The sequence below is a fragment of the Vidua macroura genome, chromosome 23 (genome assembly GCF_024509145.1).
Source record: "Vidua macroura isolate BioBank_ID:100142 chromosome 23, ASM2450914v1, whole genome shotgun sequence".
Taxonomy (NCBI): Eukaryota; Metazoa; Chordata; class Aves; order Passeriformes; family Viduidae; genus Vidua; species Vidua macroura.
This window is the reverse complement of record NC_071593.1, coordinates 4,059,710-4,086,001: the sequence shown is the minus strand read 5'-3', so window position 1 is coordinate 4,086,001 and position 26,292 is coordinate 4,059,710. Positions and strand designations below refer to the sequence as shown.

At 48.3% G+C, this 26,292-nt stretch overlaps 1 protein-coding gene across 4 annotated transcripts in view; it reads right to left on the bottom strand.

Moving 5' to 3' along the window:
• Window positions 1-26,292, bottom strand: part of KAZN (kazrin, periplakin interacting protein) — a 204,485-nt gene that overhangs the window by 60,706 nt on the left and 117,487 nt on the right. For 2 of the 4 annotated variants that reach the window (XM_053997487.1, XM_053997490.1), the window contains exon 3: window positions 25,462-25,639. The exons of 1 other annotated variant lie outside the window; for it this stretch is intronic. In XM_053997487.1, coding sequence (XP_053853462.1) covers window positions 25,462-25,639 — 178 coding nt within the window. Of the gene's footprint in view, window positions 1-25,461; window positions 25,640-26,080; window positions 26,255-26,292 lie in introns of those variants that run through there. One more of the 4 variants, XM_053997489.1, reaches the window with a different exon arrangement.

Sequence of the window (26,292 nt, the reverse complement as noted above, 5' to 3'; positions counted from 1 at the left end):
TGCCTCTTTCACATTCACCTGTCTCTGAGCACACCACCCAACTGCTCCAGTATCACAGGGCAACACACTGCCTTTTCTCTGCTCGCTTCACACTATGCAACCACGAAAGAAATTAGCTGAAAATAACCTATTTCCTATCCAAACATCCATTTCCTAGAGGATTTTAGCTTTTTAAATTATGCCACCTTCTCCCAGCAAACAAGCCCTTCTGAAGGGCAAGGCTCAAGCCACTGCAGGGATGCAGATTTTAAAACCATTCATTATGCAAATGGCTCATTTATTGCTGCTGAGCTGAAAGCAGGAATTCCAGGCATGCAAATAAAAAATAGTTGGGGAGCAACAGCCAGTAAGTGCCTGTTGGCATCTGCTGACTTGGGTAACACACAGCACGGAGCCTGCAGGCAGCAGCTTATGGTGGAGTCTCAAACCATAGGATGAAATTGGTCTGCCACCACCACTGGTGGCTCACTGGGCTTTGCAGGACCTGCAGCATCTCCAGCTGGAAGTTCTGCCAGTGCTGCAGATCCTGCCATGCCCCTATTGATCCTGAAGTCTTGTCACAAGATGCCTGAGCTAAGCAAGGCTGAAATTCAATAATTCAGGGTGGGTGGACACAAGGGGTGGAGCTGAGGTGTGAAGAGGTTATGGGAGATTTCATTGACAGGGTTGCAAGAGCGCCAGAAGCAAAGCCTTCCCCAAAACCTTAATAAACATCCCGGGGCTGGGTGGGAACGAATGCTAATTAGCATCTGATAAAGATTCGGAGAGAGAAACTGGCTGGGAAAGGAGACAGAACTCGAAATTAGCCATGCAGGCGGGAAATTTTAAGCAGGACTATCCTGGGAACAGCCTGCCTCCACAATTCTCTTCTCACAGTGCCTGGAAGCACAAGGAGTGTAGGATGCTCCTCGGCCAAGGATGAGTCTTTGTCCTCCAGGAACTGAATCATGTACAAACATTTCTGAGGCCCAGCGCCTTCCAGCTACCGAATCTAATTCAGGTCCAAGTCCTGGAAATGACCTGGCACGGGGTATCAGTTTGCACTGCAGCCATGGGAAATAATAAGGAATTTAAAAAGCAAAACAGGAACATTGAGCTGAGTATTAAAGAACCTTTCAAGTTCAAACATGGGGAAAAAAATGTGATGCCGAGCCAGTCCAACGTCAGCACTCAAGGTCAAATGGAAAAAGAAATCTGTGTGGATTTGCCTTTAACAGGCTGTTGTTAGTGCCATTATGTTTAATATCATTAACACAGAATCATTATGTAAATTCTGGTTTTTAAGCTCAGTTGTCGCTATCACAAGTTAGTTTTAATCTAGAAGCAAACTAAAAGCAGCTGGTGCACTGACCCGGGCTTGGCACACTCAGCATTCATTTTCTCCCACTGAATACAAGACTTGCTCGTTTTTATGTGCTCCTATATCCTTAAACAGCATCAGCAAAAATCCAGTTCAAGATGTAACACAAGTCTCATTGCAATTTTTGCTGCCAAGTGACTGAAATGACAAGAGATCCCGGCAGGAGCTGGTCGAGTGATCATCAACGGGCAGATTAATTGCTAAGACAGAAAGGTCCTGATACACAGCCACCCGACAACAATTAGGTAATCACTCATTATGTGTACATTACTCAAAGTCCTGGAACTGGCACAACACCCAAATCTGAAGCCACATCAACCCAAGCGATGACAAATATTGTTTCCTGTTTAAACAGCAGAGCTCAGCAATTTCAGACCCAGGAATTGAAAAGAATAAATTTACCTGAGCCCATCATTTCACAGCAATAGCTGTATTACATTAAAAAAAAAAAAAAAAAAAAAGGTTTCTACAATGGAGAGACTGTTCCTGGCTTCCAACAAGAATATAAGCAATAATGTACATGCAACAATGCCACGATTGACCATGTGTTTCAATGAGCATTCACACACGGTCCTGAACAGATGAAGGACAAGTGCTACAGGCTGAATGGGCTCCATTGAATAAAGCTAATTAGCTGGATAAGCATATGCAAGACTAGGACCTAAATTTGTTCTCTGCCTCCTGGGACAATGATAACTCCTTTTTCTTTTTGTTGTGCCAAATAGATAGAACAACTCTAAGGCAACAGTTCTAACCCCTGGCTGCCACAGAGCATTTTTTCGTGCAAAGGTGTTAAGGTTGGGAAACAGCAGCTCAGGTGAAAGAAGAGCATTGTCCTTGCTCTTGTCAGGACTCATCCCTCCCAAGCTGCCATTAAACATTGCTAATACCCAGCTGTGCATAACACCACCAAAATATTTGCTGTGATCAACGAGCACAACCTTTGGATAATGGGTCTGATAACCCAGAGCTGCATCCAGCAAGACAAGGCTCTAATTTCACAGATCTGAAGCACATATTGCCACAGCAGAAGATGCAGTCTCTTACTGCAGCCTTGATCCCGTGACTTGTATTTGCAGCACGGAGCTTTGGCACGACCAGTGCTGGTCTGGCTGGGCCCTTTGAGGAGGTGGGGATGGAGAATGGGAACAGCAGCAGAGCAGAGGGCAGTGCTAGGGAATTTCAGCACACAGCTAAACAGGATAACCTCTACCAGATCCCTCTGAAACACAGCTTTTGCAGAGGACTGAGGTAGGCACGTAGGTCTTGTGAAACAGCTGCCCATGCCTTCCAAAAATGCAGCCCCGGCTGCCCCGTGGTTGTTGTTTTCTCATCCCCAGCCAGAGTGCAAAGCAAATATCCCAAGGGAATAAACCCAACCTGGCCACTGAATGATGCTCTGACCTGCCTAATGAAGCACCTCAGATCAAGGGGCATTTGCAGAGAGCTCGGCAAAGCCTCGTGTGCATAAGGACAGGAAATGACCCTCAGAGCCTTGACCCTATCCTTACTGGAATTACTGGCAAAGCTCCCACTGGCTGCAGGAATAGGACTGAAAAGCCTGCAGAGCTCAGAGACAGTGACAACAAGGGGTAAAAGGACTTGGCATGCAGAAGATGAGGCACATCCATCCAGTTGTGTTTGTGGCACTCAGTGTGGCATTGCTGCTCCTCACACAGAGCCATGCACAAACCCAATCCCACACCAGCACCCAAAACACCCAGGGCTGACATTTTTAAAAGATAAAAACTGATGCCAATTCAGTCCTTTCCAGTAAGATTTGTGCCACTACTATCTTCTTCTGTTGTTATTTATTAAAGGAAAAATAAATACAACTGAAACACCCAGTAACCAAGTTCTTGCTACATTTTATTCCTTCTTCAATCTAAACATAAAGTTGTAAGAGTGGGATATTTGCTGTAAGGAAATGAGCTGTCAAGTGATTTACAGTCTTGCTTTGTCTCCGTCTCAACACTCCAAGTCTTCTCCAAGACCTATTTTTAGCGAGCTGTAAAAATTAGAGGCAGTGAGGGACAGGGTGGGGAGCCAGGCGTTGAGAAATGTACAGAGCAAACTTACCTACATCTTCATTACCCTAATTCACCTTTAACTGCTGGATCTGGATACCACAGGGATAGCCCCAGTCAGTGTTTCACTTGCCTCTACTGCAAGGTGCCTTCACACATGAGGTCACCACAGACCACAAAGGAGAAGTGGTGGGAGAAACACCCCTGGGTTTGGGTTTGTTTGCTGGGGTTTTGGTGTTGTGTTTGGCTTGTTTTTATTAGCAATGGCCATAATGGCATAGTGCCATTATGTACAAGGAACTCATACACTGTTTAGATGGTAGACAAGACCAAATTCAGCCAGAGTCGGCACAGGCTCTCCTTTATTCCCAGGATGCCTCAAATGGAAACCCACACACTCCCCAGTAGCTCGACAATTAAATCAATAAAGGCAGTTGCCTGATTCACACTTTATTGGTCATTCCAGCCAAAATTATTCTAATAATTCCCTGTAGCAAGAACCAAGGTCCTCTACTACAAAATCTATTATTTCCAGCACCTTTGCTTGCAAATTATGACAATAATTACTCTAAGTCCCCATATAGCATTTTCCATACAAGAGCTTTAAGAGCTTTAACAATGGGAAGTTATTACCAGAGCTTTAACAATAGAAAGTTATTACCAGCATCCTGATTTGTGAGACTGAGGCACAGAAAGATCAAACGAATTGCTGAAGATCATTCAGCAGCTCGCTGGCAACTCTGGGAGAAGAACTGTAATCTCCTGACCCTCCATCCAGAGCTGGTTTGGACAGGGAAAAGAAAAAGCATCCTTGAAGCACATATGAAAAGGGTTTGCTTTTGGAAAATGGGCTTTTCCAAAAGGAGCAGTCATAGCAAACGTCTGAAGTATGACAAAATTCTGAAAGAGATTAAATGATGCTATGAATTATTGCATAGGTGGGGAATGGATAAACAGAGGATGCATGTGCCTTTTGACCACTTCCTTATCCCCTCTGGGCTGTCCCGTGGAGAAACTCCAACAATCACATACTTTGTTGTTCAAGCAATGTCACATTTAAGGATTAAAACTCTTTTCTCTCCCTCATCTTTCTTCTTCCCTTTGTTTTGGCCCCTGAACTGTCCAAGTTGACACATCCAAAATCAACAGTGAATTTTGACCATCTTGGCCAATACAGTTTGCCCAGAAGTACCAAACATACATAAGTCTCCATGAAACTCTTCCTGCTCAGAAAGGAGAAAGAACAGACCTTAATCAGCAGAAGAACCATGGAGAAACAGAATATTTATCTGAAGCCACATCCTTGAACCAAACAGGATGAAATCCTCTGAGGCAGCTATTAAGGAGATTGTCTAGCAGAAAGGAAATTCAGCAAACCAGATTATCTCTAACAGGCTTATCCACTGGAAAAAATCATCAGAGCAGCAACAAGATAGTTTTGAGAGACAATTAATGAAAGGTAGGGGAGAGGGGAGATTGTAACAGGGTGACAAGGAGTGAAAATCCATAAAATACAGATTGTCATGGCTGATCAGACATAAGGATATTACATGACCCATCACACATCTGGAAGAGGAAAGGGAGTCAAGTCATGTTCACGGTGTCCTGTGTCTATGGCTTTGCCAGGGGCAGAACTGCTTTTATCTTCTTTAATACAGCAATAAGGAGAATTCCCCTGCTAGGTCTGTTGACAGCCATGAACTGGATCAAAAGAGCTTCCACCAGCACCACTCCACTCCTCCTCACTGCCCAGCCCTCCCCTGCTCCCGTCGCCAGCTACGTCCCACAGCAGAAGGAGCCATCTTCTCCAAAGCATGATCCCCAATGTTTAAACCAATGGCAAACCTCCAACAAACTGAGAATGGGTGAATGAATGAAGCCCACTGGATGGTCTTGGACTGGAAATCTTCCCAGTGCAGGAAACCACCACTCCTTGGGCAGGCCCACAATGGAAATGAAGAGCACAGAGCTAGGCATTTGCACTGCATTGCTGCTGGGGTAACAGGCTTTCTCTTACAGAATTATTTTATGTTATTTCAAACCCAGATTCCTCCTAAATCTCTGGTGCTGTCAGAGCACAACATCAGGCACAGCAGGTAAACCTAAATCTGCATGCCATCCTCCCTTACCTTCAAAGTACTGCTACCCCACATGCTCCTCAGCAGTGGAACCAGGCAAAAAAACAAGAAAAAAAAATCCCATTCAGGAAAGGATGAGGGCTCCTGGCATGAGAAGATTCTGTGCCATCAGCTCTGGCTGAGGATGGGACAAGCAGGGACAGAAAAATTTAGGGATTTGCCAGAGCTAATGACACAGACAACTTTCCACTGACTTCACTAGGCTTTGGACCAAATGCCTGTACAAAGAGCTGCACTCAAGAGCTATCAAGAAGCTTAATTCATTACCATTTTAAAGTACTTTTAGATCCTGGAGTGAAAGGCTATCAAAGTGTAAAGTCATTTTATTAGCGATAACAGTCTAAGAACAGCAAGTTGGATCCTTCAGTCTAAAGCCTTGCAGCACAAATGGGTTCGTAACACAAAGATGCCACTAAGTCCTAAGAGATGTTAAAACTTCCTTGCATAGGCTTTTACTAGATACTAATTTTCTAAGATTCCCTTTAACTCCACAAATTCTGATGGTAATTAGTAATATTCATGCAGCAGGATGGACCCAAACGCACTGAGGGAAAGCAGGAGGGTGAAAAGGCTATTGCAGCCCTTGAAAGGCTCTCGTGTGTGTCAGCAGAGCTCCCGTGCTCCTGTGTCAGGACCACGGGGACCCCACAGCTCTGAATTCCTCCTATCCTCCTGAGAAGCAGAAAACGAAGCTGCCACAGGCTCTTTGCACGTGGCTCTCGAAATTGTACAGGGGAATGGCTCCCAGGCAGCGGGAGAGGACACACGGCAAGAAGCTGGCACGGCTGCAGGTTGGCCTTGCATGCAGATACTCCTCCAAAATAAAATCTCAAGCCTATAAAAACATTGGCAGCAGGCGCCGGAAGATGCACAGTGTAGTCTTCTATAATTTCGCTGGTGGAATAGACTTCATCCTGTTCCCTCTGGCCCCAGATCAAGCACAGCTCCTCACAGGAATTTTCCATTATCCTGTGGCAAATACACCAGGGCAATCCAGCTGCTTAACCAACTTACACTCTGACCCCCCTCCCCAGCAGCAGCGAGGTCCTGCATAAACACAAGGCATTTCTCCTAGGATGTGCCAATTCCAGCACCACGGCCCAAGCGAATTGGGGCTGGAATTCCCAGGCTGACAAAACTGCAGTGGGGCAATGGAGACATCATTAGTCTCCTTTGCTCCAGCTCTGCCCTCCTGGCAGACCCTGCTGTCCCCCACTTGCAGTTGCTCAGCCCCTAATTTATTTCCACAGCCCAACAGACTTGAGACCAGGGAAAGTGTGGAAGCTCTCAGCATCCCTCCTCTGCTTCTACTTCAGTAAATCCCTTCCTTGCCATGCTTTTTCACTAGGCTGTGAACTCATCACCCAATCCATACAACCATCACACCATTGCTCACAGCTGGATCTCCATGTGAAAAGCACAGTGAATGCCAAGTTCACCCCCAGCAGCTCGAAGAGGAGCATCTCCATGACTTCAGCTCCCATCCTCAGGCAGAGGGGCTCTGGAAATGCATGCAAACCCCACAACATCTCTGTGGATACAGGGATCATCCATTAACACATGTGTCCTTGAACCACCAAGGAGCAGGAACCCCCCCTGGCATCGTGGGGTGCTGCAAAGGGATTGCCTGAGGTGTGCTCACAGCACTGATAAATGCACAGAGCTTATCCTGACATTCCCTCTGCCACACTTATTTGCTCAAGAAAAATGTTCGGCATCTCCTTATCCCTGCTCATTTCCTATGTGGTTTCTACTTTCCCCAGGGTCACAGGCAGTGACAGGCATCCCTGAGGCTTATTTGTGTTTGGAGCCATCTGCTAAAGCAGGGAGGGCTGAAGGAGTCTACAGCAAGGAGCCACTGAGGAGCTGTGGTTTCCTTGGTAGGGGTGACCAAGTGACTAAAAAGCATTTCGTTTATTCCCTCTTCCCAGAGATCTGGTATCAAAAAATGCGATGGCTCAGCTCCAACAGCATCATCTCTTCCAGCAGCATGGTTCATATTATCTTGGCCGAGGCAGGAGGCTGCAGCTCCAAGGAACACACGCTTAACTGCGCTGCAGCACACCCGGTGCCTCCCTCGGTCTGGTCCGCAGGGGTGCAGGAATACCGGGGTGTTTCACCCCCCAGACACCCACACCCAACTCCTACAGCCTGCAGGTGCCCACCCTGTCCCCCCAGCCACCACACCCCTTCACTAACCAGTCTGCAAATGAACTAAAAAATCCTTAATCCTGCAAACAGCTTCTGCACGAGGGAGAGAACGGAATCGCTGCCAGCTCTGCAGGGGTGGGGGGAGAGGAGAAACCGTCCCCAGTACAGGGACAGTCACACAAAGGCCACATTGTCCCACACTGCAATTAACTCCAGGCCAAAAAAAAAAAAAAAAAAAAAAAAAAAAAAAAAAAAAAAAAAAAAAAAAGCCAAGGCTTTCTGTTTGTGAAGGGGCAAGGCTTTTCTAGGACATATCCAGCAAACGGCAGGTCCCTGCCCTGCAACGTGCAGGGTATTACTTGTGCCCCCAAAAAATCATTTAGGGTACAGACCTCAGTGGAACCTGGTGCTGCTGTCTGCTCAGGGAGCTGCACTTTCAGTGTCTCACCCCCAGCTGACACTCGCTGGCGTTTTTCTAATATGAGTTTTACAGGGAAAACAAGATCCAAAGGCTTTCAAAGCCTCTTTACAATTTGTCAGCACTTTCCTCAGGCTGGAAGGGATGAAGTTGTTGGGAATATCACGAAACAAGTGCCACATCACCTCTTTGAAACTCAAATAGCAAGAGACCACATCAAGTCTTCAAATATTAATCTGTACTTACCAACTAATCAGCACTGACAAAAATAACCCATCTAATTATCAGAACACTACCACCTAAATAATGAATTATATGCCTTATTAAAAAGTATAATAGATTAGAGGACGTGAAACAATTGCAATTAGTAAAACCAGAAACGCTGGGAAACAAAAAACCCTACAAGTGTGATCTGAATTGTATAAATTAATGTTCCAAAATAGCGACTGATCTCCTTCGACACATTAAACAGGAACTTTTCAAGCCTATCACAAGCCAGTGAATGCAATTCACTTTAAAATTGCTGAAAACTCATATTAAGACATTGTCTTTGCTGTTCAGAGTTGCTTTGCCCAGGACACATCCCCAGCCCAGGGAGGCTGGTTTCTGGGAGAGAGCCCACCTCTGTGCATGTAATTGCTTCGTTAGGAGGAGGTGGGGTGGGGGACAGGGATGCTGCACAGATAACAGCCAGGGGAACGAGGGATGCCTCCAAGCTCTCAACACAGGAAGCTTTATCAGCTTTCCTTTAATATCACCGGGCCCCTTGGTGCTGCACGTGAACCAGACTCAGAACTCAGCCCCTGCCCTGCAGAACAGCACGAGGTGGGGAGGGAGGTGAGGGACACTCATTAAACCTGTCCCTCAGTGCCCGTGGCCCAGCTCTCCCTCCCATGTGTGCCCCCATGGACATCGAGGCACTTCCCCATCCCAGGGCTACTCAAGCCTATGCTTTTGGTGAAACACAGCCTGGTACCACGTTTAGCCCTTTGCTTACTGACCCTGCCATCACTGCCAGCACAACACGCGGATCTTGGGCTCCAACCTGACAGAGGGCAGGGATAGAAGGATATGGGGAAGGAATTTTGGCTGTGAGGGTGGTGTGGCCCTGGCACAGGGTGCCCAGAGCAGCTGGGGCTGCCCCCCATCCCTGGGAGTGTCCAAGGCCAGGCTGGACAGGGCTTGGAGCAGCCTGGGACAGCGGAAAGTGTCCCTGCCCATGGCAGAAGGAGAATGGGGTGAGCTTTAAGTTCTCTTCCAACACAAACCATAAGTTCTCCACCTCCCTCTGCAGTCTTCAAACACCAAGGGGTGAATAAATCCCAAAAATGCTGCTGGCTTTCTTCTTTTCACCAAGACTACTGCTGTTCCATCCTCTGCAATATTTACCTTTCGAAGGCTTTAATGATTGCTGCAGTCCTGACACCACTCAGCTGCAGAACACACTCCTAATTGTACCCCAAGGTATAGCACAGAAGAAAAGGTGTAGCACAAAAAGAAACCAAAAAAGCTTTAGAGGAAAAAAAAAATAAATTGTTGATTGCAAAATATTTAAAAAAAAAAACAAAAGAAATCCCAAACTCTACATATCTTTGAAATGGTATAATAGCACCTGAACAAGGGTCATTGATCTTTAAAATAACATCCTCCTTCCAACCCAGAAGAAAGATTATGAAATTCTTTGTCAGTTTAAAACAGCCTTTTAATAACTTGAGTGCTGTTCATGTGGACTAGAGGTTATGACAAGGACAGAGTAACTCACTTCCTGTTCAAAATTAATTTTATTTAGCTCAGCCCTCAATAACTAATGCCATTCCTTGTAAATACATCCCCAAATGTCTCCTTCCAATAACCTGCACCAACTTAAGTGAAGAAAAAGAGTCTTTTGGTTAAACTGTCCCTTGTAGTGGTCAATACACTAACTCACAGCTGGGTTTACAGTATTTTTCTCCTCACAGGTAATCAACAGGTACCTTTATTAAAATAAAGCATTTTTTATTTAATGTTCTAGCTTGCTCCACCTTTTAAAAGAGGTTTTCCCTCAAAAGAGTATGTTAACACTTCACACAAAAATATTTTTCATCTGAGCTCACTTTGAAGGGAGAGTTCCAGCTGGAGGCAATTCAGAAGGTCAGGAATACAACCCAAAGAGCAGAGGGGAGGGGATGATGCATGGGCAGGGGCTGAGACCCCACTATACATTAATTTAACTTGGAGCATGTGGCTGCTCACACCAAAGCCAGGAACTGGTGGGGCACTTAGAATCTCACATAGGAATGCTTGGATGTGTAGATCCTTCCAGAGAAACGAGTCAGCCTTTAACTCAGGCATTTTGCACTGCATTAGAAAAGAAGCATTTTCAATCCAAGCTGAAAATGAACAACTTCTTGCCTACTTGCAGCTCTACCCCTGAGTGTGTCAGTGCATGGGAAAGAGAAAATGACTGCAGAAGAAGTTAACTCCAAGCCAAGGTGAAGCCAAGTGGTTTGTTTTCATTACTAAAACCCACAGAAAAGAAATGCAAAACACGAAAAAGCCCAAAGCCAACGGTGAAATTCACATTCAGTCAGAGGATTTTCTGAGGGTAAATGTTTGTTTTTATCCCAGTGCACTTAGGTCAGCTTGAATTTATGTTAATAGCATCAACAGAGCAGTGCCAAAATACTCAATGCCTGACAACCTGTAGGTTAGGGGTTTTTTATAGCTATTAATTTGTCCTGAACCAGCACTGCCCCTTTCACACTGCAGCACCTACACTAACACTGATTTTGGCCACAAACTGTGGAGACTGCAGACAACTCAACATCCTCATTTATTCTAATTTATTTTCTCACTGAATCCCCAATCTCCATTTTTGCCAGTTACCACAGGCATGGTGGCATTTGCTTCACAGTTTGCCATGGCTTGCCTACCTTTCTATCCTAAATCACTGTCCTGCCCGATGTTTGCAACACTACATTTATCGCCAGTTGTGAATTTAATTAACGTGTTGTTTCTCCCTTCAACCAGATCATTAATGCAGTTGATAAATCAAATGTGCCATTGTACTCCATAACAGTGGATTTGTGATATTCCCCAGAGGTCAGAGGGCGCACAAACCGAGGGATGAAATTCACTGAGACATAAATATAGCATCCTCGTCTGTGACAGTCGGATACAATCATACTCCAGTGATGTGAGCATTATGCAAGGGAACTTTGTATCTGGCCTCTTCCACGGAAATGCCACAAGACCAATAGAGAAAAACAAACACTGGCTGACAATCCATTTCATACATTGCTTCTCATTCTCCTTTCATTTCTGCTGCCAGGTCAGTAACATTTACTTTTGTTTCACAAGAGCTTGGGTAGAAAAATACCACCAGGGCAGTATTTTTATTGATTTTAAATGAAGAATGGAGATTAAAATAGGGAATGCTCTGTTTGTTGTTCTTGAGACTGTTTGGGATCTTTTGCCCTCTCTTGTGAGAATTGGCTGGATGGGGCTTGGAGCAACCTGATCTATGGAAGCTGTATCCCTGCCCACAGCAGGGGAGTGGAACTGGATGATTTTTAAGGTCCCTTAAAACCCCAACCAATCTCTGATTCTATGGCTGAGCTCGTCCAAATGTGGTTACCCAATACACACCACACACAGCCCCGGCACTGACAAAATCATTAACGAAAGAAAAGTGTCATGAGGTTGTGATGAAAACTAAAACCCAAAGCAACAGATAGCTACTGCCCACTTTGGGCCAACCTATCCAAACCAGCCCCACCACAGCGAGCCTGGGTGTCCTCCAGAGATGTCCAGCATGGACACCCGAGACCCATCTGGGGTCCACCAGATCCCTCAACTGCCTGGTGCAAGGTTTGCACAGGTAGCAGCTATGAGAAAGCATCTTAAAAATTAATAAACAAATGAAAACGACAAACCTTGTCCCTCTGCAATCACCTGGCTGGAATTTTATTTCTGCCTTTCTCTCAGGATTGTGCTGAGGAGAAGGTGCTGCTCTGAGAGCAGCAGCGTGTGGAAGGTTCCCATGGTGAGCCGATTGAAATGCTAATGAACAGAGCAAGGCTGGGTTCAGACAGCCGGCAGCACTCACCTCCTCACCTGGAGGACCTCAAAGTTCAGGGTTCTGGGTGTAGGTCACAACCCCAAAACCCCAAGAAGGTCGCAGCGGATGCTCCGGGACACCAAGACTTGTCAGCAGAGGCACCCTGAGCATGTCAGGGAGGGGCAGTGGGCAAGGAGCAGCGCTGGGAACACCCCTGAGGAACCAACCCCGCTTGCAGGCACCTCCAGATGCGATCTGACGCAAGCACAGCAGGGCAGCCTTTCCCCACCACAGCCCTAATTACACTCAAGCGGGGCAGATTGCGGTGACGGGGCGGGATCACCGCCCGCTGCCCCGGCTCACGCTACAGCCGGCGGGGACAGAGCAGCACCCCTGAGTAGCGTGCATCTCCTGCTGCCGTGTCTGGAGGTCTGGGGGGGAGATGCCCTCGGGAGGAGCCGGTCCCTCCGCAGCCCGCAGCGACCCGCCCGGACCAGCCCCGCAGCTGCCCCAGGGCTCGGCTCCGGCGTGACGAGTCTCGCCGTGGGAGCCCCGCCAAGCTTCGAGGGCTTCGCAATTAACTTTCACAACAAACCAAAGCCTCAAGAGCTTTTAATCTCCAAATAAGTAGGAGATGTGGGTCCCCGCCAAGGCTTTTGTGCCCCGGTTTATCGGCGAGGCGCTGATAAGGACCTTGCTGCTTTGTGTGTGTGTGTGAGCGCAGCCGCGCCGCGGGAGCTCCCGCTTATCCACCTTCATTTCCGCAGCAGGAGCGGGGAAAGGCTGGCTGTGCAACAGGTTAAAAGACACGGAACCTCCGCCTAGCAGCGCAGCCTTCCTGCAAATAAGCTTGAAAGAAACGCTGAAGAGCAAAGAATAAAATTCCTGCACGGGTGCCATCCTCTGCAAAAACCTGGTTGTGCTGTTCTCCATCATTAAAAAAAAAAATAAATTAAAAACCAAAAGTATAAAATACGTGTATACATGAAAGATTTCATCACAGAGTAGCTGATCTTCCCTGCCAGCCATCAGTAACAAGAGGTGAAATAACTACCAAAACAAGCCCGGGCTTGCCTGAATAAACAGGCAGGAAGGAAACTGCTGTGTGCCGATCCCAGCCCGGCAGGATCCTCATCAGGATTCTCTGCTGGCAGCAGCACTTGTCACACAGACAGACACCGTGCTCGTGCCTGCAGAGTTCAGCGCCTGACCAGCACCTCATCGTGATAATACTTCTAATAACACCCAGAACAACTCTCCTGCGACTCTCCAGCACGCCCCTCCTCTCCCCGGAGAGCCGAGATGCTCTGCAGCAGCACACGAGCACACAACGCTGGCCTCGGCTATACCCAGAAGAATTTTGGGCAAAATTCAGAAAGAATTGGCTGTATACTGCCCAGGACAATTCGGCATCATCCTTGGCTTACTTTGAGCCTCAGCCATAGCATCTGTGGTAACCTATGCCTCCTCTTCCCACCCTTGTTCCCTGGCAGACTGGAATAAAGAAAAAGCTTCATGTTTTTATCTATATTCAAAGTTTATTTTCCTTACAAATTTTTACTCGTTTTCAACGATGAAAACTTTTTGGTGTTATTAATTACCAATTTAATCCCACTTTCCTAATGACATGTACACAGATTTCCATAAGATCAGAGCAGCTCTGCTAATCAGGGATAAACCCAGTGCACTAAAGAGGGTTATACTCTTACATTAAGTCTTTTCTGTTGTTCTAATTAATGGCATTACCCTCTAAACTGTGCACACACACTTAGAGAAAGTTAAGATATGCTGAAAAAGTGCTGCAAAGAAACCACAATATATTTAGTAACTTCCTACCAGTTACCTCCAGCACTACATCCATCTACTTCAAGCCAACAATATCCATCTCTCTTCTTACTCAAGATACTTGGTGTGATAAGTAGAAGTACTTGGTTTGGCCATTGATATAAAAAAGCATGAGCTTTTCAGAGCATCACTTCATTTTTCTGCTTCCCCTCTCCTCACCAGATTGCCACAAGGATATCAACACTCATTTGCTGATTCAAGTCCAGGAAAGATGAAAAACATCACTGCAGAATAAGCTTGTACTTACATCGGCAGAAACAACCAAAAAAGAATTAGCAAATGAGAGCTACCTCACAAAAACTGCAGTTCAGCAAAATATCCCCCACTTTGGAGTCCTTATGCACAGCTGCAACTAAAAAGAACCGGAATAAATCACAGCAACTCTTCAAGGCCTGGATAATTTTCTTCCTTTGAGAGAATCCAAAACTTCAGCTGCTCCCAGCTCGGAACACACTGGAGGATCCAACACCAGCAGTTTTGAAAGTATCTGGGTGACTTCCAGCAGCCAGCTGAGGTGATACTGGGCAGGTTCTTGCAGCAGGAATCCCAACCCAACAGCCAAAGCTCCTTATTTGTGTCTTGACAAGGGACAGGTCCCTGCAGCCACAAAGGAGCCCCTCCAGCCTCACAGGCTTGATGCACTGCAGCAAAGAACTGGATGAGGTCACACATGTTCCCACAGGTTCCTCACACCAAATTTTCTTAATCCTAACCCTGAGCCATCTCCTGGTGTAAAGATGGTACCAAAGAGTGGAAACAACCCTTCAAAATTATAGAAACCCTGGCAGCAGCACCAAATCCCACGTGCTCAAGAACCAGGTGTATCTGCAGGTTGATAAGGGCCCTAAAAGAAGCACAGCCCTGCAGATTTACACCTCAAGGGTGTAAATACTGCTTTTACTGCTCCCAAGGCTACCCATAAAGGGTCTCACCATGAAGGATTTACTTGATTTCTCCCTGCACAACATTCCAATCCACTGGGAGACACGGCCGTGCAAAGCCAGGCTTGACTGAACATCGTGATGAGGTCAAAGGCACCTGTGCTGACATCACAGTATGGACAGGCTGTCACTGACAGCCCAGCCAGCTCTGCTCCTCTGGTATTATCTGCATTGTTCATCTGCCAACAAGCACAGTTAATGCTTATCTGAATATGGGGTTTTAATCCTGCAAGGTGGTCGTTACCACGGTATTGTCACGCTAATTAACAGGTAGAGCTCTCATGGCTTTTTTATGCATGTTTCCCCAAGCAAAATAAAACAAATATAATTGTAATCATACATCCAGATTTTGCATCCTGTTTCCAGGACCTACAGTTGCCCCAGTCCATGGCAATCCAACCCTGGCAGCAGAGGAAACACTTCAGTCCACAAACCACAACAGCATCAAAAAAAAAAAACCAAAAAAAAAACCCAGCCCAAGATAATACAGCTCCATTTAAATGAAAAAAAAAAAAAAATCTTCAAGGAAACTACAAGGTATTCAAACCTCTTTAGTAAAGTGCTTTCCATTAATCCTGCCACACGTGAAATGCTGAATCAAAGATGTTCAGTAAATGTGCCTGTCAGAGGAATTACGCCCAAAATCAAACCGGTCCCTAATGAGTGCACTCAGAAATGACAGCGATAAGCAGGGCACACGAGATGTGTTAAATTACATCATTTACCAAAATACGCTGGAAATGATGCATGTCCAAGGAGGAAAAGCACATAAAAAGGGCCTCTGCAAAGGTGGCAAAATGCAAAGTGCTCTCTTTGAAGGTTTGCCCCGCCTGAAAGGAACAGCGGATTGTTCTCAGTGAGCACCTGCGGCAGCTGTCTGGGGCCACTGCAGACCTTCACACAACTCCAGCGAGGCTCAGGCAGCTTGTGAGCAACTTCTGGGAGTGTGAGCGAGTCCCAGAGCTGGAGCCAAGCCAGGCAATGACAAGGGCATGAGAACATGGGCAAGCAGGGCAAGGTGGCAGCTCGCGAGCCCTGTTCCAGCACGCCCTGCTCACCCCGCTCTCTCTCTTTGATGCCTGAGCACTCAGCAGCTCCTAAACTGGGCCAGACAGCGCTGGGCAGCGAGCTGGGGACATGCCCACAGGGGCACCCTAGGGACCAGCTGGTGACAATCCACTCAGCCCCTCTGTTCCCAGGCCCAGTTCTGCCTCACCCAGCAGCTGCAACAACCCACGGAAAGCATCCATGCACAGCAGCATCAGGACACCAGGGCCTAGCAGGAATCCATCCTGAAGCCAACACAACTGCCTGGGTACCTTCTCATTAATAAATCTTGCAAATTTACTGCTTATATTACTATGTGCTACCCCAAAGCAGAACTTTTTGGTATTGAATACAGCTTTTTCACTAAGTATGTGGCCTTTCTGTGGTTTCACTCTGAGGTTTATGTTTTCAAAGTTCCCCATCCCAGGAGCTGCACAGCTTTGGCTTCACCACCTCCCTCTGCTTTTCATGGAAATTTAAGAACCCCATTAATCAGCCCTTTCACCCTGAGCTGTCAGTTCTGGACCTCTCTTGACCACGAAACGAGATCATTTGAGCATTTGAGCAGGAAACTAAAGCTCATTTGAGCAAAGCCTGTGTGGCTTTAAAACAAGCTCCCTTCCCAAGGATGACAAAAATGATCTTTGCAGATTCAATTACACGATGCAAATGTGCTTGGGAGCACACCTGAAATGGTTCTCCCGCTCCTGCCTGAGCCATCACTTCAGCAGAAAAAAAAATTAACAAATTTGGGCAAAGTCATTTAGCAGCTCTGGATATACTATAGGGGATATAAAAGGTCAAGGAATTAATGTTAAGAATCTGAGGAGGATAAAACAACAGGTTTTGTTGGAACAGATAATGTAATAATTGATGAACATGAAAGCAGATAATTGGGTGCATTTAAGGCTAGAACAAACAATGATGAACACACAGAGAGAGGATATTTTACCATCACAAGATGAGAAATCTGTTTTCTGAATGTGCTGCTGTTATACCAAATCACACAAAGAGGTTGCTCAGCGCCAAGGGAGAATCAAAAGCCCAACAAGTGACTCCGAGCTGGGCTCTGCTCATCCTCACACCCTTATTGAGGAGTCACTCCAGTGAAGCACTGCAGGGGGACAGGGGCTCCACGATGGGGACAGATCCCCCGGGGTCTCTGTGGCAGCGCTGCTGTGCCCAGACTGTGACAGCCCTGCCTGTGCCCTCCTGCCTTCCACATCAGAGGGCAGCTGCTCTTCAAAATGTAGCTGCACTTGGAGATTTTCCTGCTGAAAATCTCAGTATGGTCCACTAAAACCTTTACAGCAGTCCTCCAGCTTTCTTCTAACGTGCTATTTTTCCCCCTCTGCAGCTTAAGAGAGCGTCTAGACCATCTAAATCTTTAGTGTCAAAAGTAAGTTCCTTAAATCAATTTGCTTTGCTTTCCACCCCTAATAGAGCAAATCTCCCTGGAAAACAGGCAAACGCTTCCTGTGCTTGTGCGCCTGCAGCAAATTTCGACCCACAGCAATTGGAAATATCCTGAAAAAAAATACCATTTTATGATGGGAGGGCAGAGACCACTCAAACCAGTCAAGGACCAAAAGCAGAACCTTACAAATACCTTTTAATTCAGCCCTTAAGTTTATGAGATACTCCTGTGCATACCTGAAAAAGCAGACAAAGCCAAAGCTAAGCATTTTGGGATATTCTACTGTTAAAAGAAAGCAAGAAGCTGTTCTTGGGGAATTAGCCGTGGCATGGCTGCTGCCCAATCCCAGCTGGGTCCCCACTCAGTTGATGATGACCCACAGTAATCCTTGCTGCTTTTCCCAGTGAATTTCCAAGGAGGATGGTGGACAGTTTAGTTAAAACCAACAGGCTGGAGCAGTGGGGTGCACTGCCAGCCTTCATCCTTCATCTTCTCTGTGCTGTGCACACTCACAGGCACTCACCACTGGAAAACTCTCCAGCTTTACAGTGACTGAGGGAATAGTTAGCAAGTTCATGTTCTGGCTGAAATTAAAGAGTAATGAGAGTCCATTTCTGCAAACACCATGATTTGATAAGAATTAAAAAGCAAAGGAAACTCAAAAGATTCAAGTTTCGGGTTCTCAGTTTCAAACACAGGCAATGGCCTCAATCTGCTGGAGCAGAGGTACAAGCTCTGTTTCACCTTTCCTGCCCAAAACTATTTCCCAGCCATGTCAGCTCTCCAGGTTTCATTGCTGCTACAAAAAAGAGTCAGAGAAAAACCTGCAGATAGGCATCAGGACACCATTGTACTCCCTTATTCTCTTTACATCCCACATATTCACACCAAACAACAATTTCCCCCACCTCCAATAGATGCTACTTTCTGCAGAAAGGTGTTTCTAATCCCCACCGAGGGAGAACACAGTTTTTATGAGAAAGGTGGTGATGGAAAGGTTTGGGATTCTCCCCCAGGTGCCACCCAGCAAAGTGAGACAACAAAGAAGAGATGGCACAGGACAGCAGCAGGAAAGGCTGTGACACATCAGCTCCCTGTCAGATAAACCCAAAGGCTCAGTTCCCAGATACAGCCTCTAAAATCTGTGAAATCTTAATTTAGAGGAAGAAGTGGCATGAAAAGACGTGAGTCAGAATGACTCTGTAAGGACCAAAAAGTATGAGAAATGGATTTATGGATGCCCTCAGAAGAGATGCTCCTTCCAGAAAAAACATTTGCAGACACAACAAGGGACAAGGATGATTCTCCAAGACTGCGATGAGCCCAGACCTGGACCACATGATAGCAGAGCACCACTCAGTCCCTCTTCCTTCTTCAATGGTAAGGCTGATCATCTCCCAAACTCTTGAGTCTCAGAGCCCACAGGAGATCCAGGATGCCACCACACTCCCCTTTCAACTTTCTGTAGGCATCTCTGCTCCTTTCCCATCGTCCAAGTGATCTGAAAGCAAATTCTAGCCTCACATACTTAAAATCTGTGGCTGACCACATATCTGAAAAGCAACAGCAAAAGAGCTTTTCCCATTTCTCTGTGCAAACACAGCCCTGCCCACTGCAGCTCTCCCACCAAGCAAGTGTCAGAAATCCTCATGACAAAAACCCCATTTCTCGCTAATTGCTCCGTGCAAAAACATTTCTCTGCTGCAGCTCATCTCCTGCACTCCAAGGCAGAGGTCTTTGCAGTTCAGCAATTTTCAGACACAGACACATCACTTTATCAAGGCCAGCTGAAAAGCAGAAACCTGACCCAAAAGCCACCCACACTGAGTCTGGGTGGGAAACAGCCAGCCTGCATCACCTGTGGTCGGCTCTGTCCCCATCCCAGAGCTCCTTGCAGGGATCTGGGGAAGAAGAGCACTAACAAGATTAGGGAATCAGTAATTTATCAGATTATGGAAGCTAGAGCTGGACTGAGGGGTACAGTGATACCCCCTGGGAGCCATGGCCTCACACTCAATCACAACCAACACCGCTGCAGTTGTCCTGCAGGGATGCATTTTCCTCCTGAAAAGCCTCTGCTACCTCAGGTCCCCTCAGATCTCAGCCCATCCCCATCACTCAGCCTCAGCCTCTTGCTCTGGGGAGACACCTCCAAACCCTCACCATCACATCCTCAAGTCTCCAATCACCCCCCTTGGCCATGGGTGCAGAAGGAAAACCTCGGGAAGTGATTTTCCTCACCTTTGCAACTCCTGCAGACAAACTGACTACAGAAAAGGCTTCAAAGCTTTCAAAAGCATTTATTCCACTTCCATATTCTGGTGGGACTGCTTTTTTTTTTCCTTAAAAAAAGCTAAATCCATCCCATCTCCTGCTACCACAGGACACATTTCTAAACACCAAAATAATCTAGCTGGAGGTTCCACAAAATCCATCTCAATATCCAAAAACATCTCCCATAAAGGCTCAAGTAAAACAACACAGAAATGAAAAACAGGAAGAGATTGCAAAGCAACAAGAACCAACCCCCTGAGCCTTCAGCATCCCACGGGTGAGGATGTATCCTGAGAAATGAGCCCTCTGGGTGACTGATTCCCTGGGGTTTTCCATGTAGCTGCTGCCCTGCACGCTGCATTATGAGCACGGGGTTCTGCAGATGCTGCGTCAGGACCAGAGCGCTGATCTCACGCTTTGCTGGCAACGAGAAATCGTGAGGATTGGGTTTTAACAAGCTGGAGACTGAAGTTTTGCTCTACATCGTGCTAGTGCTGGGGCTCAGTGCCTGGTGTACAGTGAGGGACTCGAAGCACAGAGAGGAGTAGGGACCACTCAAGGAAAGGTGTTTGCACCCCAAGACTGGGCCAGGAGCTCCTGTTCAAGGCTGTAAAGGCTCTTTTGGCATCTCAGAGAATTCCACATTCAGCCCCAGGGACAGAGAACGCCAAGTCCACTGATACATCTGGAGGAAAAAGAATAATGAGAGGACAGACTGTCCTCTTGGATGACAACCAGCCCCCTCATCTGAGAGTGTCTGAACACAACCCACAAAATCATATCTAATCTTCCCCAACCTAAGACTGGGACTTATTTCTACGTCCCTCTGCCCACCTGCAAATCGAACACCATTTTCATGGTTATATTTCAAACTGGTGAGTCAAAAGCCCTGGATTAAGTCCTCCTTCAACTTCAGTTTATTTGAGCTTACTCATCCTTAGAAGCTTCATTTTAACTCCCCTGGACAAAGCCTAAAGCAATGATAATCTAAATATTATGCTAACCATGCCAGATGAGGTTTTTGAATAGGAAAGCTCCAGAAAAGATACTTAAATTAACATCTTCAAAGACTAAGATATAGCAGGGACCTGGAGTGTTATTGGCAGGCAGTTCCCTGTGTCTAAAGCAACCATGGGAACATTGCTAAGTAGAGATTTATTTCCCAGCACAGGCAATTGTTTTAGAGCATGAAACGGGTTGCTCCCTGAACTACACAGGGCAAAGGGAAACAAAGTAGGAAATTATTAGAAAGAGTAATAGTACAGCAAGACCTTGATCTTGTGATAAGCATGGTACAAAAATGCTCCCAATACCCAACTGGGCAGCAGTATCCAAATTCCTCAGGCTTCTTTACAGTATCAGCTCTCCAGCTCTGGAAGAACAAATAGCAGGGAAGATTTCTGAAGAGATGAAAATGGTACATTTTCAACAGCCAGGGATGATTACTCACAAAATAGCAACAGCACAGAGGTAACTGATTGCCTCCCGGGCAAAAGTCAAAGTCTTTGCATTGTAGCTATGAAAGGATACTGAGATCAAAGAGAAAAAGAAAAAAACCTCTATTTTAGGCTGTCGTGAGCAGAAAGGTCCTCCTAGCCCCTTGGCATCACCACATTCCAAGATACAACTGAAATCTTTCTTATGCTGCACGTGCCTGAGATAACAGCGCAGCAAGGAGCAGCCCCTTATTCCAGGAGCAGGGTGCAGCTCCTGCCCCATTCCCAGCTGAATTTTGGCAGCATCCACAGCAAACACCACCAATCCTCACCACCACGGGCCAGGACACAGCGATCACAGTGCGCCACCACCGCTCTGAAATCAGAAATGAGATAAGCCAAACGCTGAGCGAGGTGTTATTAGCAACACTTAGCCATTGATTGCACGTTACATCTTCAAGCACTTTACCAACATTAATTAATTAAGGTGTTTTCCATTTAATGTGGGAAGGAGACTAAAGCAAAAACACGAGGCTGAACGGACCAAACGCCTGATGCAGCGTGGTAAGTCATCACCAGACTTCAGTTTTCCACACAGACAGATATTGCTTTTTACCAAACTGCTGGAAATACAGGTGTAGGCTGGGCAAAGCCATGAAGCCAAAAGCCCAGAGGTGCAGCCAGCATGGACAGGGGTCAGCTCAGAGGTGCAGCTAGGCATGGACCCACCTCAGCAATGCTCTGCTGCATCCCCCTCTCATTACCAGCATCCCACCCCAGACCACGGGCACGTCTCGTGCTCACAATCAATTCAACCAATACAGATTCAAACAAGGATTCCAACACGAGGGTGCTGACACACGGCTGCAGAGATGTTACTGAGTGCTGCCTGTAATTGCTGTGCTAAAAGCTGGGGACATGAAGTATTGATTTCCACCCTGATCTGCATCCAAGTTTAGACAGAGGCTGCAGCCAAAATACTTCTCCCAGCAAACTCACCAGTTAAAAGAGATTGTCAGGGCTGAGAGGTTTGAATGATTAACACTCACGCTAAGGACTGTAACAATGTACAAGTTCCATTCCTGCCTACCTACGCACACCCACCATCCTGCTCTCCCTCTTCGCAGAATTCTTCCAGTTTTGATTAAACTTATGGAAAAGAGGCCCTCAAAACATACCTTGCCACGGCAAAAATAGCACATTGTAGCAGAAAAAAGTCTCAGAGTGCACAAAAGGGGCAGAGTTATTACCTCCAGCTGTCTCAAGCTGCACCATAATTGCACAAATAACACATCTGACATACTCAGTATTAATTACCGACTGAGCGTGGAACAGAGACACACATTCACCTCCTTCCATACAACTTGGGACTGACCTGGAGCAGCTGCCTGCAGCACTGTGATCGTGAGCTCCTTCCCACCACACGGAAGGAATTCTCCTCTGTGAGGGTGGGGAGGCCTGGCACAGGCTGCCCCCATGACCCCTGGAAGTGTCCAAGGCCAGGTTGGATGGGGATTAAACGTCCTGGGAGAGTGGAAGGTGTTCCTGCCTGTGGCAGGGGGCTGGAACTGGATGATCTTTTAAGTCCCTTCCAAGCCAAATCATTCTGGGATTCTACAAGCAAAGGGACCTGATGATTCCACCACAGGCTTTTCCTCCCAGACCACAGCAGACTCCACCACGCACCCACCTGTCACCCGAGCACCACCAGCACCCCCCAAATCTGCACTTGCAGGCTGCCACCCTATTCCCCATCCTCCTGCCTGCCTTTAATATATTTGCATAAATCTAACAGCTTGGCAGCCCTCCTACTTAGGAGACACACAACAGCAGAGCTATTCAGAGATTCTTGTTTTCACCCCATCCTTCTGAACGTCGTCTCAAAATCCTTGAGGAAAAGCATATGGCTCACTATAGATATCTTGGGCCTGTCTACACAAACACAGAGTGATGTAGGAGAGCATTTATGGCAGCGTATAAACAATAGTACCAAACTTAGGGAGGAAACACAAAGCAGAGTGAATCTACTCAGCGGGTTTTGCAGAGATCAAGTACTCTCCCCTTTTTCCTTCCTAAGCATGACAGACAAAACACTCTTTAGATACAATTTTACACTTAACTGATTGACTTCTGTTACAACACCAGTGGTACAGGGCTGGATATATCACAGTTTTAATAACAGCTTATTAAATTCATGGGGAAAGACAAAGACTCATTCACAGCCACGAGGCCACGGAGTCACACCTTGCTGCGGAAGCGTCCTTTCTCCTAACTCCTAGTCATCAGCATGCTGAGCCAAATTTCTCAGCGTAGAGAGTGGGAAGATGGACCAAACCCTCCAGCAAGTTCAGCAGTCGCTGCAGGTACCACTCTCCCACCCAGCTGAGGGTGGGGCCACCCTCCCCCCCACAACCCCAAAGCACGTGTAATCAGAGTTATAAGCAGAAACACGCAGGCTTTGGAGAATGGAGCACATTTCTTTGGCACCTTTACAGGGTACCAACTGTTTTCCAGCATGCTGATAGTAAAGGAACACAAAGAGGAGTTTTTTTCATCACTCGACAGGTTAGAAAACCTCTGAGGGAAACAAAAAAAAGCCCTAACCTCAGAGAACACACACCCCTGTCCCTTGCCAGGACACGCAGCAGAAACGTGCATCTCCCCAGAAGTGTCCTGGAGAGGAAACGAAACCAAACAATGAACACGCACACAGAAATCAGTGTGAGCACGAGCAGCTGAAGGGTTTTACCTGCTCTCCTGGCTGGAAGCCTGCGTTTCCACATGCATGCCCTGTACATCGTGTCACCATCTGCATTCCTGATGCCCCTGCTCCACAGGGGAGCATGGAGGCTGGCATCCTCCTCCTCCTGCCCTTTCAGCAGATTTTTATAAAAGCGAGAGCCTCAGCAGCCTGGCTGTGGTGCACGGCAGAGGGTGGCTGAGATTATCCCAACCTCTGCACAGCATTTCAGAAAATCCCTGGCCACACAGGTAACTTCACTTCCTACGTCCCCACAGCCACCAGGAAGCTCAGCTGGGCGAGTGGAATTCACACCCCACACCCCCACTACCAAAACAGTGAAATACAAACTGGATGGAATAAAACCACTAATTAATCCCTGTAAAGCAGTTTGCCACGAACAACAACACACCGGCAATGCAATCCAATCAGTTCCAGCCATGGCAGGGGGGTTGAAACAAGATGATCTTTATGATCCTTTACAACCCAAAGCGTTCTATGATTCTATAATTCCATTATTACATCCTGCCGGCAGCAACCATGCCCCGCCAAACGCAATGCTACCTTTAAAAAGCTTCATCAAAATGTTACTGTTATTTAAAATAGCGCCAAACCACCCTACCAAGAGATACAGTAAATAAGCAACGAGTAAATAACAGATCCTGACGTTTTTATCACACAGGTGTAAATTCAGTTATCGCGAAAGGGGAGGGCTCGCACTATTTTTGTTCTGACATCAGCGCTGCTCGGGGTAAACTGTCATGCAAGCCTGTAATTATTTGGGAAATATAAACCTTAAAATACAAAAGCATTCAAATAAAAGCGTATCAGTGATGGCAACACACTTTGATTAGTAGGAAACTGAATTTCAGCCAGGCGAGAGCACCACGAGTACTACAGGAGCGATCCGGGCTCAGTTCCTTAACCTTCACACAAAGTCTCTTCCCGCTCCCCCCGCACCCCGTTTTCCACGCTCGGCCCCGAGGCACGGAGACAACTTTTCAGGGTTGTGGGGGGCAGAGGGGGTGCGTGCACGGCACAGGGGCTGTCCGAGCCTACCCCCAGCCGTGCCGGGGGTGCCGGTGCTCGGGGTGGGCTCCGGCCGCCGTGCGCGGACCGAGCCCCGCAGCCCGAGCCCCGGGCCGGTCCGAGCGCGGGGCCGGCGGCAGCGGGGAGCGGCGGGGCCGGGGCTCCGCACGGGGCCGGGGCTCTGATCGCGGCGGTAACATGGCTGCTTTCCTACCGAATTACGAAACCGGCTGAGGGCGCGGGATTACCGGGGAGAGCCGGCCGGGGGGACCTCGGGGCGGGGTGCGGCGAGGGGATGGGAGCAGAGGGGGTGGTGGCGGCGGCGGGAGGATGCGGGGGGCAGTGAGTATTTAGGGGGGGTGGGGGGGGTCTCTCCTCGTGCCGGGGCTGCTGGAGCCGAGCGAGGCGCCGGCAGCAGCCGCAGCAGGGAAGGACCCTGCTCCGAACCCAGCGGGAACCCGCAACCACGGCCCGACGGGACGCGCCGGGCACCCCCAAAAATAAACAATGGACAATAACACCGAGCGGAGGCGGCGGCCGGGAGGGACCCCCAGCGGCTGCCCTGAGCCCCCTCGCCCCCTGCCCGCGGCGGGACCCACCTTGCGCGCCGTGCGGGCCGTGCTCCATGGCCGGGTCGCTGCCCAGCTCGGCCAGGCGCCGGCCGGTGGCCGCCAGCTCGGCGCGCAGCGCCGTCACCTCCTGGCCCGCCGCCTGCAGCGCCCCGTCGATGCGCAGCGCCAGCTGCTTGTTGTCGTCCATCATGTGCAGGATTTTGGCCTGGGGGGAGGGAGGAAGAGGAGGAGAGAGAGAGGTGAGAGAGGGAGCGGCGGCGGGGGGGGCGGGCAGGGGGCTGTGCCGGGCAGGGGGCAGGGGCTGCCAGGAGGGGAGCAGCGAGAGGGGAGTGGGCGGCGCGAGGGGGCGGCGCCAGGGGAGGGGGCTGGGAGGGTGCGAGGGGGGCTCTGCCGGGGGGACAAAGGGGAGGGGGCTCTGTGCGAGGGGAGGGGGACTCCGAGAGGGAGGCGGAAAGGGGATCTGTGCACGGGGGTGCAAAGGGAGGGGGGCTTTGCAAAGGGGGACAAAGGGTGGGGGGGCTGTGCGAGGGGAGCGCGAGGGGAAGAGGGGTTCTGCAAGGGGGTGCGCAAAGGAAAGCGGGGGCGGGTCTGTGCAGAGGGGGTACAAGGGGAAACAGGTTGTGCGGGGGCTGGGGGTACCCCCTACCTGTTGCCCCCCCCGGCAGCCCGGGCAGGGCCGCGACGGAGGCGATCGCAGCTCGGCCGAGGGCATCCGCGGTGGGTGCGCGGTGGGTGCGCGGCTGCGGCGGGGCGGGTCCCTCCCGTGCGGGGCGGGCGGACGGGGGGAGCCTGCGGTGCCCGCGCCGCGCTGAGAGCGAGACCCCCCCCCCCCCCCCGCAGCCCCCCGCGAAGTTCTAG